The 16,177-nt window shown below is 45.2% G+C and overlaps 1 protein-coding gene and 1 long non-coding RNA gene across 4 annotated transcripts in view; one reads left to right on the plus strand and one right to left on the minus strand.

The window, feature by feature from the left end:
- Positions 1 to 16,173, plus strand: part of RNF135 (ring finger protein 135) — a 28,020-nt gene extending 11,847 nt beyond the window's left edge. Inside the window, exons 2-4 of one of the 2 annotated variants that reach the window (XM_023182846.2) lie at positions 1,279 to 1,399; positions 11,681 to 11,770; positions 14,866 to 16,173. In XM_023182846.2, the coding sequence (XP_023038614.1) occupies positions 1,279 to 1,399; positions 11,681 to 11,770; positions 14,866 to 15,395 (741 nt within the window). In that variant the 3' untranslated portion in view covers positions 15,396 to 16,173. The remainder of the gene's footprint in view (positions 1 to 1,278; positions 1,400 to 11,680; positions 11,771 to 14,865) is intronic. The other variant, XM_023182847.2, reaches the window with a different exon arrangement.
- Positions 1,180 to 16,177, minus strand: part of LOC111520243 — a 35,370-nt gene continuing 20,372 nt past the window's right edge. Inside the window, exons 5-6 of one of the 2 annotated variants that reach the window (XR_002724614.1) lie at positions 15,214 to 15,368; positions 1,180 to 1,329 (exon numbers count right to left, since the gene is read on the minus strand). This is a non-coding gene — a long non-coding RNA (uncharacterized LOC111520243). The remainder of the gene's footprint in view (positions 1,330 to 15,213; positions 15,369 to 16,177) is intronic. The other variant, XR_002724615.1, reaches the window with a different exon arrangement.

Raw genomic sequence — 16,177 nt, forward strand, 5'->3', positions numbered from 1 at the left:
ACTCAAAAGAATACAAAAAACTAGCCGGGCTAGGTGGCGGGCGCCTGGAGTGCAGTGGAGCGATCACGGCTCACTAGAAGAATGGCGTGAACCCGGGAGGGGGAGCTTGCAGTGAGCCGAGAGCGCCCCACCCCACACCAGGCGGGGCAAAAGAGGGAGACTGTCTCAAAAAAAAAAAAAAAAAAGAAAAAAAGAAATAATGATACAGGGCCTGCCACATCATTGGTTTATTGTGAGGATTGAAAGAGGTATAAAAAAGTGCTTGAGTGATGTTAAAATGTGGGATGTTATAATTAACTGTGGCAATTTAGTTAACCTTCATGAACTTCATCTTCTTTTGTAAAATGGGGATTTTTTACAGGTTGCTAAACCTACTTTGTGAGGTTGTTATACAAATGAGAGAAGGGCAATACCTAGCATGTCGAAAACACTCAATAAGTGTAATACTACCATATTTTGATTGGTGGAAAGAATGGGGAGTGGATTATGCAAAGGTGGGAAGGAAAGTCAGGGGTTGAAGTTGGTAAGCAGATAAAGGGCTGTATTGGGGAGGAACAGGACCTGAGGCTAAAGAAAATCAGGGAGCATGTGTTGGAGGCCTCAGAAAGCAGGACCTAGATGCAGGCAATTTGAGAGGTAGCTCTTGGGAAGCGACATGATATAATGATTTTTTTTTTTTTTAAATGGAGTCTCGCTCTGTTGCCCAGGCTGTAGTGCAGTGGCATGATCTTCTCAGCTCACTACAACCTCTACCTTCCAGATTGAAGTGATTCTCCTACCTCAGCCTCCCATGTAGCTGGGATTATAGGTGTGAGCCACCACACCCAGCTGAAAAGGTTATTCTGACCTCCATGGTTTATCTCAGTAACTATCTGAAGTATTTACTTTATAAAGCCCCTATAAGATGTGCCTAAAAATGTTACACTTTTTTGGTATTACCTAAGAAATCCATGTTTATTGTGCACAATATTAGAAAACACATAGTATTAAATAAAGCAAATTAAAATGCTCCATAACTCCATCACCCAGAAATAACCACTCTTTTATATTTTTGCTGTAGTTATGTATTATTCCAGATTGTTTTCAAGGCATATTTTTTGAGGGCCTAATTTTGTTTTTAAAAACTTGCTGGGAATTACATAGAAAATTATAGATGAATAAAAGAACTTGAATATAATAGTTGATAGACTGCATAGGGGACTTCCATTTATTCAGTTTTAAATGATTCATCAATAAGTTTTTTCTTCTGGGGTGGATCTTTCCATGGCTTCTCCAAAGCTGTTGATTTCCGACACAGCTGCAGGGAAAATCAGAGATATTCTCCGAGACCTAGAAGAAATTCAGAAAAAATTACGAGAAAACGTCACCCGGAAAGAGGCTTCTGAAGCACAAACGCAGGGTGAGCTGCTCTTATTTATTGGAGGAGGATTAAATATGGAAGTTGCGGGGAGTGGCAGAGTGCTCCACGGCTTTGTTCTCTGGGGACAGGATCCCAGAGTCTAGCTATATTACCACTGTGGTGTCATGAATCAGGTAGGGGTGGGCTGAAGTGATTTTGTGGCTGAATATGTTTTCGGCAATGACTGAAGGTGTGATGTATCACAAGTCCTTAATAGATAGAAACTCATTTTTGAAGATCATGCACCCAGGTCCTTACTGATCAAGTGTTAACGTTAATCTTACTGCAGAGATTCCGAAAAGGCCACTTAAACATTTTTTTTTCTTTTTTTCTTTTTTTTTTCTTTTGAGATGAAGTCTCGCTCTGTCGTGCAGGCTGGAGTGCAGTGATGCCATCTCGGCTCACTGCAAGCTCCGCCTCCCGGGTTCAGGCCATTCTCCTGCCTCAGCCTCGCAAGTAGCTGGGACTACAGGCGCCTGCCACCATGCTTCGCTAATTTTTTGTGTTTTTGGTAGAGATGGGGTTTCACCGTGTTGGCCAGGCTGGTCTCGATCTGACCTCGTGATCTGCCCTCCTCAGCCTCCCAAAGTGCTGGGATTACAGGCGTGAGCCACCGTGCACAGCCTTACATTTTTAACTAGTAAATGTCTTCCTTTTTTTTTTTTTAATTATTTTGTTTTTGTTTTTGTTTTATTTTGAGCCAGAGTCTCACTCCGTCACCCAGGCTGGAGTGCAGTGGTGCGATCTTGGCTGGAATTACAGGTGTGCGCCACCATGCCTGGCTAATTTTCACGGGTTTTTTTTTTCTTTTCTTTTTTTTCTTTTTTTTTTTTAAGTAGAGACAGAGTTTCACGACATTGGACAGGCTGGTCTCAAACTCCTGACCTCAAGGCTCGCCTCAGCCTCCCAAAGTGCTAGGATTACAGGTGTGAGCCACCACACCTGGCTGTAAATGTTTTTCTTAACAAAGCATATAGGCCAAGTGCGGTGGCTCATGCCTGTAATCCCAGTGCTTTGGGAGGCTGAGGTGAGAGGATCTCTTGAGGCCAGCAGTTTAAGACCAGCCTCTACAAAAAATAAAAAATAACCAGATGTGTTGGTGCACACCTGTAGTCCCAGCTACTCCATAGGCTGAGGCTGGAGGATCACTTGAGCCAGGGGTTCAAGGCTGAGTGATCATGCCACTGCATTCCATCCTGGGCAACAGAGGGAGATCTTGTCTACAAACAAATAAAACCAGCATGCCACTTTGTAACTAGTTCTTGATACAGTCTATTAAGATATAATCTCTGGGGAGTATGTTAATGTTAATATTAAACAGTACAATATAGAAAAGAACCTTTCTGTCCTGATCCTGTAGTTTCTCTGTTGTTCTTCCAGAGTTATTGAAAAATAACTAACACCCTCCTGTCAGACATTAGATGTTAGCTCTATCTGATCTCCCAGGGTTCTTCCTCCTGCTCTAGCCACTGCTAGCTTCATATGCTTTAGAGGCATTTCTTCTATAGCTTTTCCTCTTCTGATAGCTTTTATATCCTTTATATTTTCAATTTTTTTTTTTTTTTTTTTTGAGATGGAGTCTCCCTCTGTCGCCCAGGCTGGAGTGCAGTGGCGCAATCTCGGCTCACTGCAAGCTCTGCCTCCCGGGTTTACCCCATTCTCCTGCCTCAGCCTCCCGAGTAGCTGGGACTACAGGCGCCCGCCATCTCGCCCGGCTAGTTTTTTGTATTTTTTTTAGTAGAGACGGGGTTTCACTGTGTAGGCCAGGATGGTCTCGGTCTCCTGACCTCGTGATCCACCCGTCTCGGCCTCCCAAAGTGCTGGGATTACAGGCTTGAACCACCGCGACCGGCTATATTTTCATATTTAAACAATCTTATGCTACTTTAAAAATCATTTCTGGCTGGCGCAGTGGCTCATGCCTGTAATCCTAGCACTTTGGGAGGCTGAGGCGGGTGGATCACCTGAGGTCAAGAGTTCAAGACCAGCCCGGTCAACCTGACGAAACCCTGTCTCTACTAAAAACACAAAAATTAGCTGGACGTGGTGGTGGGTGCCTGTAATCCCAGCTACTCCGGAGGTGGAGGCACAAGAATCACTTGAACCTGGTAGGCAGAGGTTGCACCATTGTACTCTAGCCTAGGCAACAAGAATGAAACTCTGTCTAAAAAAAAAAAAAAAAGGAGAATCATTTCTTGTGTAAGTGGAGAAGCATGATTCCTTGGGAAAAGTTTCTTAAGGAAAACAATTAGAGAGCAGTTTATTGTTCCAAAAATTATCTGAGAAAGAAGCACCTTCGTATCCTGTGTGCTTCTAAACTTAGGTTGGGTTCCTTAGTGATTTTATTTATTTATACGAATTTAAGATCAATTATTAAATTTTGGAGGGTTACATTTAAAATTTCTTATTCAAAAATCAAAACAGGACTGGGCGCCGTGGCTCATGCCTGTAATCCCAGCACTCTGTGAGGCCGAGGCAGGTGGATCACCTGAGGTCAGGAGTTCGAGACCAGCCTGGCCAACATGGTGAAACCCCGTCTCTACGAAAAATACAAAAAATTAGCCAGACGTGGTGGCACGCTCCAGTAGTGCCAGCTACTCCAGAGGCTTAGGCAGGAAAATCGCTTGAACCCGGAAGGCGGAGGTTGCAGTAAACCACTGCACTCCAGTCTGGGTGACAAGAACGAAACTCCGTCTCAAAAAAAACAAAACAGGCCGGGCGCGGTGGCTCAAGCCTGTAATCCCAGCACTTTGGGAGGCCAAGACGGGCGGATCACAAGTTCAGGAGATCGAGACCATCCTGGCTAACCCGGTGAAACCCCGTCTCTACTAAAAAAAAAAAAAAAACTGGCCGGGTGAGGTGGCGGGTGCCTGTAGTCCCAGCTACTTGGGAGGCTGAGGCAGGAGAATGGCATAAACCCGGGAGGCAGAGCTTGCAGTGAGCTGAGATCCAGCCACTGCACTCCAGCCTGGGCGACAGAGCGAGACTCTGTCTTAAAAAACAAAAAACAAAACAACAAACAGTATAAAAAGGGCATACAGCCCAATCTCTCTTCCATCCTTGCCAATTGCCCCATTCTCTCATCTCAGTGTACCACTTTTTTTTTTTTTTTTTTGAGATGGAGTCTTGCTCTGTCACCCCGGCTGGAGTGCAGTGGCCAGATCTCAGCTCACTGCAGGCTCCGCCTCCCGGGTTCAGGCCATTCTCCTGCCTCAGCCTCCTGAGTAGCTGGGACTACAGGCGCCCGCCACCTCGCCTGGCCAGTTTTTTTGTATTTTTTAGTAGAGACGGGGTTTCACCGTGTTAGCCAGGATGATCTCGATCTCCTGACCTTGTGATCCGCCCGTCTTGGCCTCCCAAAGTGCTGGGATTACAGGCTTGAGCCACCGCGCCTGGCCAGTGTACCACTTTTATTACAGTTTTTTGAGTGTTCAGAAGTTATTTATGCAAATGTCAGCAAATATGAATTTATATTCTTCTTTCTCCCAATCTTTTTTTTATACACAAAAGATAGCACATTATGTATATTGTCCTGCATTTTGCTTTTGTCTTTTACTTAATACATCTTCATTTTACAGTACACTACTTAGGACATTTTTTCTTTGCTTTTTTTTAGTACCTAGAGCATTTCCGCGTGTCCCCCCGCCCTTTTTTTTGGGACAGAGTCTTGCTCTGTTGCCCAGGCTGGAGTGCAGTGGTGCGATCTTGGCTCACTGCAAGCTCCGCCTCCCGGGTTCACGCCATTCTCCTGCCTCAGCCTCCTGAGTAGCTGGGACTACAGGCGCCCGCCACCACGCCTGGCTAAGTTTTTGTATTTTTAGTAGAGACAAGGTTTCACTGTGTTAGCCAGGATGGTCTCGATCTCCTGACCTTGTGATCCACCTGCCTCACCCTCCCAAAGTGCTGGAATTACAGGCATGAGCCACCACGCCTGGCCACATTTTCCCTTTTACAGCTGCTCAGTATTCCAGTATCTGGGTATGCCAACATTTATTTACTCAGTCCTCTACAGGTGAATGCATGATTGTTTCCAATTGTTTACAGTGACAAATAATGCTGAAATCAATAACTGCATGTACATTGTTTCATATGGGTGCAGATATAATTATAGCTCAAATTGTAGTGAAGGTAGCTGGGTCATAGGGTGAATTCATTTGTCATTTTGATATACATTGCCAAATCACCCTCCTGTTGGGTTATACCAGTCTTCACTCCCACAGAAAAAGTGTGTGTCCCCAACCTGCCAACTGAGTGTGTTGGCAGACATTTGCCTTTTTTTTTTTAAACCAATCTCATGGGTCAAAATATTGATGTGAAATTAGCCAATCTTGGTGGTGGGTGCCTGTAATCCCAGATACTTGGGAGGTTGAGGCAGGAGAATAGCTTGAACCCGGCAGGCAGAGGTTGTAGTGAGCCAAGACTGTGCCATTGTCCTCCAGCCTGGGCAATTAGAATGAAACTCTGACTCAAGAAAATATATTGACGTGAGAGTAGACTGCACGTTTTTGTTTTTTTTTTGTTTTTTGTTCTTTTTTTGAGACTGAATCTTGTTCTTGTTGTCCAGGTTGGAGTGCAGTGGGGCAATCTCAGCACACTGCGACCTCTATCTCCCAGGTTCAAGTGATTCTCCTGCCTCAGCCTCCTGAGTAGCTGGGATTACAGGCACTACCACCAGGCCTGACTAATTTTTGTACTTTTAGTAGAGACGGGGTTTTGCCATGTTGGTCAGGCTGGTCTTGAACTCCTGACCTCAGGTGATCTGCTTGCCTCAGTCTCCCAAAGTGCTGGGATTACAGGCATGAGCCACCATGCCTGGCCTATACTACACTTTTAATTTGTGTTTCTCCATGAATTGTCTTTCATATCTTGTGTTATTGGTCTTCTAAAAATTGACATTTAGGAGCTCTTTGTAAATTAAAGAGATTAATCTGTTGTCTGTTATATGAATTGCAAATTTTGTTCCATAATACGTCATTTGTCTTTTTATGTATCTTTTACAGGTTTTATAATGCCATATAGACATTTTTAAATTTACATAATTTTTTTTTTTTAAGGAGTTTCGCTCTTGTTGCCCAGGCTAGAGTGCAAAGGTGCGATCTGGCTCACTGCAACATCTGTCTCCCAGGTTCAAGTGATTCTCCTGCCTTAGTCTCCCAAGTAGCTGAGATTACAGGCCTGTGCCACCACACCTGGCTAATTTTTATATTTTTAGTAGAGACAGTTTCTCCATGTTGGTCAGGCTGGTCTCAAACTCCTGACCTCAGGTGATCCACCTGCCTTGGCCTCCCAACGTGTTGGGATTACACAGGAATGAGCCACCGTGCCTGGCCTTTATGTAATTTTTTTATAGAGATGAAATCTCACTGTTTTGCCCAGGCTGGTCTCAAACTCCTAGGCTCAAGCAATCCTTCTATCTCTGCCTGCCAAAGTGCTGGGATTACAGGTGTGAACCACCATGCCTGGCCTCAATTTTTTTTTTTTTTTTTTTTTAGAGACAGGAGACAGGGTCTTGTTCTGTTGCCTAGACTGGTTGACTAGAGTGCTGTGGCAATTCCTGGGCTCTAAATATTTCTTTTTTATTTTTTTGAGACAAGGATTTACTTTGTTGCCCAGGCTGGAGTGCAGTGGTACGATCATGGCTCACCCCAGCCGTGACCTCCCAGGCTCAAGTGATCCTCCCTCCTTAGCCTCCTGAGTAGCTGGGACTGCAGGCGCGTGTCAGCGCGCCCGGCTAATTCTTGTGTTTTGGGGGGAGACAGGGTTTTGCTATGTTGCCTAGGCTGGCCTGGAACTCCTGGGCTCAAGCAATTAGTTCACCTTAGCCCCTTGAGTAGGTGGGACTGCAGGTGGCGCTACCACGCTCAGTTAATTTTTTGTTTATTTTTTTGTGGAGAAGAGGTCTTGCTTCTATTTTCATGTAGTAAATTTTATTCGTTTTTTCTTTTATGCATTGTAGATTTTAAGTTTTAGTTAGAAAACTCAACCCCCTGAAGTTTAGAAAGGAATTTTCTCAGGTATATGTGTGTGTTTTTACTTTTACAGTTTACATTTAAATCTTTGGTTTCATGTTTTACATTTAAACCTTTGACTCATTTCAAGTATATCTCAGCATGTATCCTAGTGCATTTTGTTTTATTTGTTGTTTATTATTATTATTATTGTTTTTGAGACAGAGTCTCGCTCTGTCGCCCAGGCTGGAGTGCAGTGGCATGATCTCGGCTCACCACAGCCTCTGCCTCCCAGGTTCAAGCGATTCTCCTACCTCAGCCTCCTGAGCAGCTGGGATTACAGGCTGCCGCCACCACATCTGGTTAATTTTTGTATTTTTAGTAGAGACAGGGTTTTGCCATGTTGGCCGGGCTGGTCTTAAACTCCTGACCTCAGGTGATCCGCCTGCCTCAACCTCCCAAAGTGCTGGGATTACAGGCGTGAGCCACTGCGCCTGGCCTTATTTATTTTGTAAATAGAGACAGGGATCTCACTTTATTGCCCAGGCTGGTGTTGATCTCCTAGCCTCCAGCAATGCTTGTGCTTTGGCTCCCAAAGCGCTGGGATTACAGGCATGAACCACTACACTGAGCCCCTAGCGAATTTTAAATAAGATTTGTGTAGTGTCACTTTATAGACATATCTCATAGCATTTTCATGTTTAAGGATGTTGCTCTGCTTAAAATGTTGCTCTTAACTGGATAACCATGATTCTTTGGAAAAAATTATCACTTTCCATGGTTAAGTGTAGATTATTTCTCTCATCAATAGAGATAAAAGTATTAGGGAGTGTTAATTTAAAAAAAAAGTAAATAACTTCAGTAGGTCTTACAAACGTTTATAACATTTTTTTTCCTTTCTTTTTCTTTTGTTTATAATCTGCATTCTGCTGAATTAATTACTTCATTAATTTTTTTATTTTGAGACAGGTTCTCTGTTACCCAGGCTGGAGTGCAGTGGCGCAGTCACTGTAGCCTCGATCTCCCAGGCTCAGGTGATCTTCCCGCCAAAGACTCCCAAGTAGCTGGGAATACAGGCGTGTGCCACCACATTCAGCTAATTTTTTTGTACTTTTTGTAGAGATGGGGTTTTGCCATGTTGCCCAGGCTGGTCTCCCACCCCTGGGCTCAAGTGATCCTCCTGACTCAACTTCCCAAAATTGTTGGGATTACAGGCGTGAGCCACGGTGCGCAAACATTTTTAAAACACTAATTAACAATAAGTAACAATCCTATCAGCTAAATAGGAGAACAGTGATATTCATCTGAATTTTGTGTTTTTCTAAATTTGGTGAAAATACATATAACATGAAATTTACTATCTTAACTATTTTCAAGTAGACAGCTCAGTCAGGTGCAGTGGCTCACACCTGTAATCACAGCACTTTGGGAGGTTGAGGTGGGCGGATCACCTGAGTCCAGGAGTTCAAGAGCAGCCTGGGTAACTGTGAGACCCACTTCTCTACCGAAAATACAAAAACTAGCCTGCTGTGGTGGTGCACACCTGTAATCCCAGCTACTTGGGAGGCTGAAGTGGGAGTATCACTTGAGCCTGGGTGGCAGAAGTTGCAGTGAGCTGAAATCAGGCCACTGCACTCTAACCTTGGCAACAACAACAAAAAAGTAGGCAGCTCAGAGCTCAGTACTGTTAAGTGTGCTTACATTATCATATAACCAATCTCCAGATCATTTTCTTTTTTGTAACTTTAATTTTTTTTTTTTTTTTTTTGATATGGAGTTTCACTCTTGTTGCCCACACTGGAATGCAATGGCACGATCTTGGCTCACTGCAACCTCCACTTCCTGGGTTCAAACGATTCTCCTGCCTCAGCCTCCCGAGTAGCTGGCATTACAGGCATCCACCACCACACCTGGCTAATTTGTTTTTGTATTTTTAGTGGAGACAGGGTTTCGCCATGTTGGCCAGGCTGGTCTTGAACTCCTGGGCTCAGGTGATCCACCTGTCTTGGCCACCCAAAGTGCTGGGATTACAGGTGTGAGCCACTATGCCTGGCCTGTAACTTTAATTTTAATTTTAGGGATAGGTCTTACTTTGTTGCCCAGGCTAGAGTACAGTGGCACAACCATGGCTCACTGTAAACTCAGTCCTCCTGCTTCAGCCTCCCCAGTAGCCAGGACTGTAGACTCACACCGCCATGTTCAGCTATTTAAAGAATTGTTTGGCTTGTAATCCCAGCACTTTGGGAGGCTGAGGTGGGCAGATCACAAGATCAGGAGATCGAGACCATCCTGGCTAACATGGTGAAACCCTGTCTCTACTAAAAATACAAACAATTAGCCGGGCGTGGTGGCAGGCGTCCATAGTCCCAGCTACTCAGGTGACTGAGGCAGGAGAATGGCGTGAACCCGGGAGGTGGAGCTTGCAGTGAGCTGAGATCGCGCCACTGCACTCCAGCCTGGATGACAGAGCGCTCCATCTCAAAAAAAAAAAAAAAAAAAAAAAAAAGAATTGTTTTGTAGAGACAGGGTCTCATTATGTTGCCCAGGCTGGTCTGGAACTCCTGGCCTCAAGTGATCCTCCTGCCTCAGCCTCCTAACTAGCTGGGACTATAAGCATGGGCCACCATGCCTTGCTTCATGTTGCAGAATTGAAACTCTATATCCATTAAGCAACAATTCCACATTCCCTCAACCCCCTCACACCCAGCAACCACTATTCCACTTTCTGTCTATGAATTTGACTATTCTAGATACCTCATGTGAGTGGAATCATACAATATTTGTGTGTGAGAGGTTTATTTCACTTAGTGTAATATTCCCCAAGCTCACCTATGTTGTAGCATATATCAGAATTTGTTACTTTTTTTTGTTGTTTGAGATGGAGTCTTGCTCTATCATCCAGGCTGGAGTGCAGTGGCACGATCTCGACTCACTGCAACCTCTGCCTCCTGGATTCAAGTGATTCTCCCACCTCTGCCTCCTGAGTAGTAGCTGGGATTACAGGCATGTGCTACCACCCCTGACTAATTGTGTGTGTGTGTGTGTGTGTGTGTGTGTGTGTGTATTTTTAGTAGTGACAGGGTTTTGCCATGTTGGCCAGGGAGGTCTCAAACTCCTGACCTCAGGTGATCTGCCCATCTCAGCCTCCCAAAGTGCTGGGATTACAGGCGTGAGCCACCACGTCCAGCCAGAATTCATTACCTTTTTTTTGAGATGGAGTCTCGCTTTGTTGCCCAGGCTGGAGTCAGTGTCATGATCTCGGCTCACTGCAACCTCCGCCTCCCAGGTTCAAGAGATTCTCCTGCCTCAGCTTCCCAAGTAGCTGGAACTACAGCTGCATGCCACCACACCTGGCTAATTTTTGTATTTTTAGTAGAGATGGGGTTTCACCATATTGGCCAGGCTGGTCTTGAACTCCTGACCTTGTGATCTGCCCGCCTTGGCCTCCCAAAGTGCTGGGATTACAGGTGTGAGCCACCACGCCCGGCCATAATTTGTCACTTTTTAAGGTTAAATAATATTCCATTGTATGTATACATCACATTTCTTTATCCATTTCTCTTTCTATGGACACATGGATTGCTTCAGTTCCCACCTGAACTTTGAGGATGACCTCTTGACAGGCAGCTCTCTTGCTCTCATGACCTAAGTTATCACAAGCACACCCTAGACAAGGTCTTTTGTCTCTTCTCAGGCAGAGTCTTAGATTCACTTCAGCTGCTGGCACTTCAAGATACAAATAGGACAAGATTTTGCTTTCAAAGTCTGCACTCTAGGACTTCCCTTACTTATCATCTGCCTGACATGGTCATTGCACTGTAGCACACGTGACTGCTTTAAGTTAATAATTAAACTTTAGCACATTGAGAGGGAATTAGGAGGTGTCAGCAGTGGTGATGAGTCTCACACCAACTCATGTTACCCAGTTTAATGCCTGTTTAAAGCATTGACTTGGGGGTCCTGGATATTCTAGGTGTTAGGGTGCAGCAATCCCCTGGAACTGTAATAGTTAATTTTATTTTATGAGTGTGCATAAAACACCTTCTATCTATGGGGCTGGTATGAGGCTTGGTGCTTAGAACACACAGATGGACGAGATCTTTCCCAGCAAGGAGCTGAGAGCTTAGTGAAGAAAGAGTGAAAAGTCCACAGTGAGAACATAGAGGTACACACACCTGGGCTGCAGGCACTGCCTCTGCCTGATCTAGTCCTGACACTGAAAAATGTGCAGATGATAAGAAGACAAGCCATGTGCCTTGATCATGATGTTTGGATACCTTCAGTTTGCCTTTTTCTGATGGGACTTTCCTCTCTTAATTTTTTTGTTATTTAGGAGAACTCCCAGAAGCCCCATCTTCCTCCTCATGCCCATTGCCTGACCAGAGCCACCTTGCACCCAAGAGAGCTTCTCAGTTTGCTCAGTGTAAGTATGTGGTCCACTTTAAACCTGGGTTTGGCTTGCTGTGGAGCAGAGCTTCGAGAACATCGTATGTCCATCTTCCTACTGCTAGGGCCACTCCTTGGCTTACTGCACATGGGTGTGTTCCCTTTACCAGGTCCCTCCACGGGGGGAGCTGATTGCAAAGGCAAAGCAGGTTGAGACTCTAGACCCAAGAGCACTCAAGAGTCCAGCCAACCTTTGAGCCTCTCTGCTGTGGCCACCAACTACAGCCAAATACCCAAACCTGCTGAGGTATTTCTGCATCTGTGCTGTGGCCACCAACTACAACCAACTGCCTTTTCCTAAACCTACTGAGATATTTCTGCCATCTCAGTCTGGGGTAGTCCTTAAGAGCATGGATCCCGGAGCCAGACTGCTTGGGTTTGACTCCCAGCAGCTCCACTAACTAGCTGTGTGATCTTGAACAAGTCACTTAAGCTCCTAGAGCCTGGGTTTCCTCATCTGTAAAACGGAGATACTATAGTACTTCTCTTGTGGGATTGCTATGAGGGTTAAGTGAGTGAGTATGAGTAAAACACCTAGAGTAGTCATGTTTTATAAGAGTTAGCAATTTATTCACTCAATAGGAAACTGTATGAAATATACAAAGTGAATAAGATATGGTCCTTAATCAGGAAGTTTCAGTTTAACTGGGAAGGTATAAACAGCTAGATAGATAGAAGATGGGCCAGGCACGGTGGCTCATGCCTATAATCCCAGCATTTTAGGAGGCCGAGGCAGGTGGATCACTTGAGGTCGGGAGTTCGAGACTAGCCTGGCCAACATGGAGAAACCCCGTCTGTACTAAAAATACAAAATTAGCCGGGCATGGTGGTGCATGTCTGTAATCACAGCTTCTCAGGAGGCTGAGGCAGGAGAATTGCTTGAACCTGGGAGGCAGAGGTTGTGGTAAGCTGAGATCGTGCCATTGCACTCCAGCCAGGGCAACAAGAGCGAAACTCCGTCTCAAAATATATATATATAGAGAGAGAGGTAGGTAGGTAGGTAGGTAGATAGATAGAAGCTGGTAAGTATCATGAGAGAACAGATAAAGCACCAGAGGTGTTGAGAAAAGCAAGAGATGACTTTGCTGGGTGGGATGCCAAGAGGGCTTCCTAAAATATGACTAGTGGGTTAGTAAAAATTAATATTGGAAAGGGGTATTGTTGATATAATAATATCAGACGTATATATAGAAAATTGCAAGTCGATGTACCAATTTTTGGTTGTTTGCTTGTTTATTTTTGTAGAGACAGGGTCTCTCTATGTTGCCCAGGCTGGTCTGGAACTCCTCGCCTCAAGTGATCCTTCCACCTCAGCCTCTCAAAGTGCTGGGATTACAGGCATGAGCCGCTGTGCCTGGCTTGATTTTTTTTTTTTTTTTTTTTTTTTGAGAAGGAGTTTCACTCTTGTTGCCCAAGCTGGAGTGCAATGGCACGATCTCGGCTTACTGCAACCTCTGGCTCCTGGGTTCAAATGATTCCCCTGCCTCAGCCTCCCGAGTAGCTGGGATTACAGGCATATGCTACCACGCCTGGCTAATTTTTTGTATTTTTAGTAGAAACACGGTTTCACCAGGTTAGCCATGGCTGGTCTCAAACTCCTGACCTCGTGATCTGCCCGCCTCAGCCTCCCAAAGTGCTGGGATAATAGGCGTAGGCCACCGTTTGTTTGTTTGTTTTGTTTTGTTTTGTTTTCTTTTGTTTTGTTTTGTTTTGTTTTTGAGACAGAATCTTCTCTGTTCCCCAGGCTGGAGTGCAGTGGCACATCTTGGCTCACTGCAACCTCTGCCTCCCAGGCTCAAGCAATTCTCCTGCCTCAGCCTCCCGAGTAGCTGGGATTACAGGCATGAGCTACCACGCCCAGCTAATTTTTTTTTTTTTTTTTTTTGAGACGGAGTCTCGCTCTTGTCGCCCAGGCTGGAGTGCAGTGGTGTGATCTCGGCTCACTGCAAACTCTGCTACAGGAGCCTACCACCATCCTGGCTAATTTTTTGTGTTTTTAGTAGAGACAGGGTTTCCCCGTGTTAGTCAGGATGGTCTTGATCTCCTGATCTTGTGATCTGCCCGCCTTGGCCTCCCAAAGTGCTGGGATAACAGGTGTGAGCCACCGCGCCTGGCCTACGCCCAGCTAATTTTGGTATGTTTAATAGAGACAGGATTTGGCCATGATGGCTAGGCTGGTCTTGAACTCGTGGCCTCAAGTGTTCCACCCACCTTGGCCTCCCAAAGTGCTGGGATTACAGGAGTAAGCCAGTGCACCGGGCTGAGGGAACTGGCCTGATTTTTATTTATTTACTTACTTATTTATTTTTATTTTTAATTTTTATTTTTTTTAAGAGACGGAGTCTTGCTCCTGCTCTGTTGCCCAGGCTGGAATGCAGTGGCGCGATCTCGGCTCACTGCAGGCTCCACCTTCTGGGTTCACGCCATTCTCCTGCCTCAGCCTCCCTAGTAGCTGGGACTACAGGCGCCCACCACCACGCCCAGCTAATTTTTGTATTTTTTTTTAGTAGAGATGGGGTTTCACTGTGTTAGCCAGGATGGTCTTGATCTCCTGACCTTGTGATCTGCCCACCTCAGCCTCCCAAAGTGCTGGGATTACAGGCATGAGCCACTGCGCCAGGCTGGCCTGATTTTTAAAATTGACATATAATAATTGTATAGTCTGGGTAGAGTGGCTCATGCCGGTAATCGCAGCACTTTGGGAGGCTGAGATGGCAGGATTGCTGGAGCTCAGGAGTTCAACACCAGCCTGGGAAACATGGCAAAATCCTGCTTCTTTTCTAAATAAATTTTTAAAATAAATAAATGTAATAATTGTACATATTTATGGGATACATAGTGATGTTTCAATACATATGATGCATAGTGATCAGATCAAGGTAGTTAGCATATCTATCATCTGAAACATTTATCATTTGTTCCTGTTGGGTGATGTACCAATTTTAATGCCAGTGTGAGTGAAACATCACACCAAAAGATACAAAGTTGCTTTTTGCTATTGGAAGACTTCTTAGCATGGATGGTCAAAAGATGACTGGCCATGTTCTTGGTGTTCTTTTTATTTTTCCAAAGGGGCCATCCATCCAACCTTTAACTTGAAGAGCCTTTCCTGCAGCCTGGAGGTGTCCACGGATTCCCGTACAGTGACTGTGTCTCACCGCCTACAGCCCTATCGCTGGAGCTGTGAGAGGTTTTCTACCAGCCAGGTCTTGTGTTCCCAGGCCCTCTTTTCTGGAAAGCATTACTGGGAAGTGGACACTAGGAATTGCAGCCACTGGGCAGTTGGGGTGGCTTCCTGGGAGATGAGCCGTGATCAGGTCCTGGGAAGGACTATGGACTCTTGTTGTGTGGAATGGAAGGGGACTAACCAGCTCTCTGCATGGCACATGGTCAAGGAAACTGTCCTTGGCTCAGACAGACCTGGGGTGGTGGGCATCTGGCTGAACCTTGAGGAGGGCAAGCTTGCCTTCTATTCAGTGGACAATCAGGAGAAGCTTCTGTATGAGTGTGCCATCTCTGCCTCCTCTCCTCTGCACCCTGCCTTCTGGCTGTATGGCTTACATCCTGGAAATTACCTGATAATAAAGCAAGTAAAGGTATAAGGTTTCCTCAGGGATTACAACACAGTGGTTTCCTGGTCTCTCTCCCTGTCATCAATCAGGGTAGTAACTTAAGAATACCACTTTTAGCCAAGGGATATTTAATAAAGGTGCACTTCCTTTTAACAGCAAAAAAAAAAAGAATACCACTTTTAAGAAAAATTACAATAGAGATTGGATCTCACTAGGTTGCCCAGGCTGGTGTCGAATTCCTGGCTTTAAGCAGTCCTCCCACCTCAGCCTCCCAAGGTGCTGGATTACAGATGTGAGCCACAACATCTGGCCAAGAATACCACTTTTGAAGTTAATCCTTTTGTGTGATACAGGATGAACTTGGGATGTTTGAACCCTGGACATTCCAAATAAAGGACAGGCCCCTGCCTGGCTCCTGGGAGGTAACCTCTAAGCCATTAGAATATCCTGCCTGATAAGAGTGTTTTTGTTTACCTGTGGGCCTTGGGCCATGCAGTATTAGTTTGACCTCACAAGGTCAAGCTGAGGAGACTAAGTCAGCCATGTGGGCAGTGAAGCAAGCCTATGTGACCAATCCCCAGTAAAAGCCCTAGACACCAAGGCATGGGTGAGCTACCCTGGTTGGTAATACTTTGTGCACACATCATTGTGGCCACACATCATTGCTGGGAGAATTAAGCATTATCCTGAAGACTCTGCCAGCAGAGGATAATTGGAAGTTCTCTTGGACCTTGCCTCCTGTGCCTTTGTTCATTGCTGATTTTAATCTGTAGCCTTTCACTGTAATAAACTGTAACCATGAGTACAACAGC

This window comes from Piliocolobus tephrosceles, chromosome 16, assembly GCF_002776525.5.
Source record: "Piliocolobus tephrosceles isolate RC106 chromosome 16, ASM277652v3, whole genome shotgun sequence".
NCBI lineage: Eukaryota > Metazoa > Chordata > Mammalia > Primates > Cercopithecidae > Piliocolobus > Piliocolobus tephrosceles.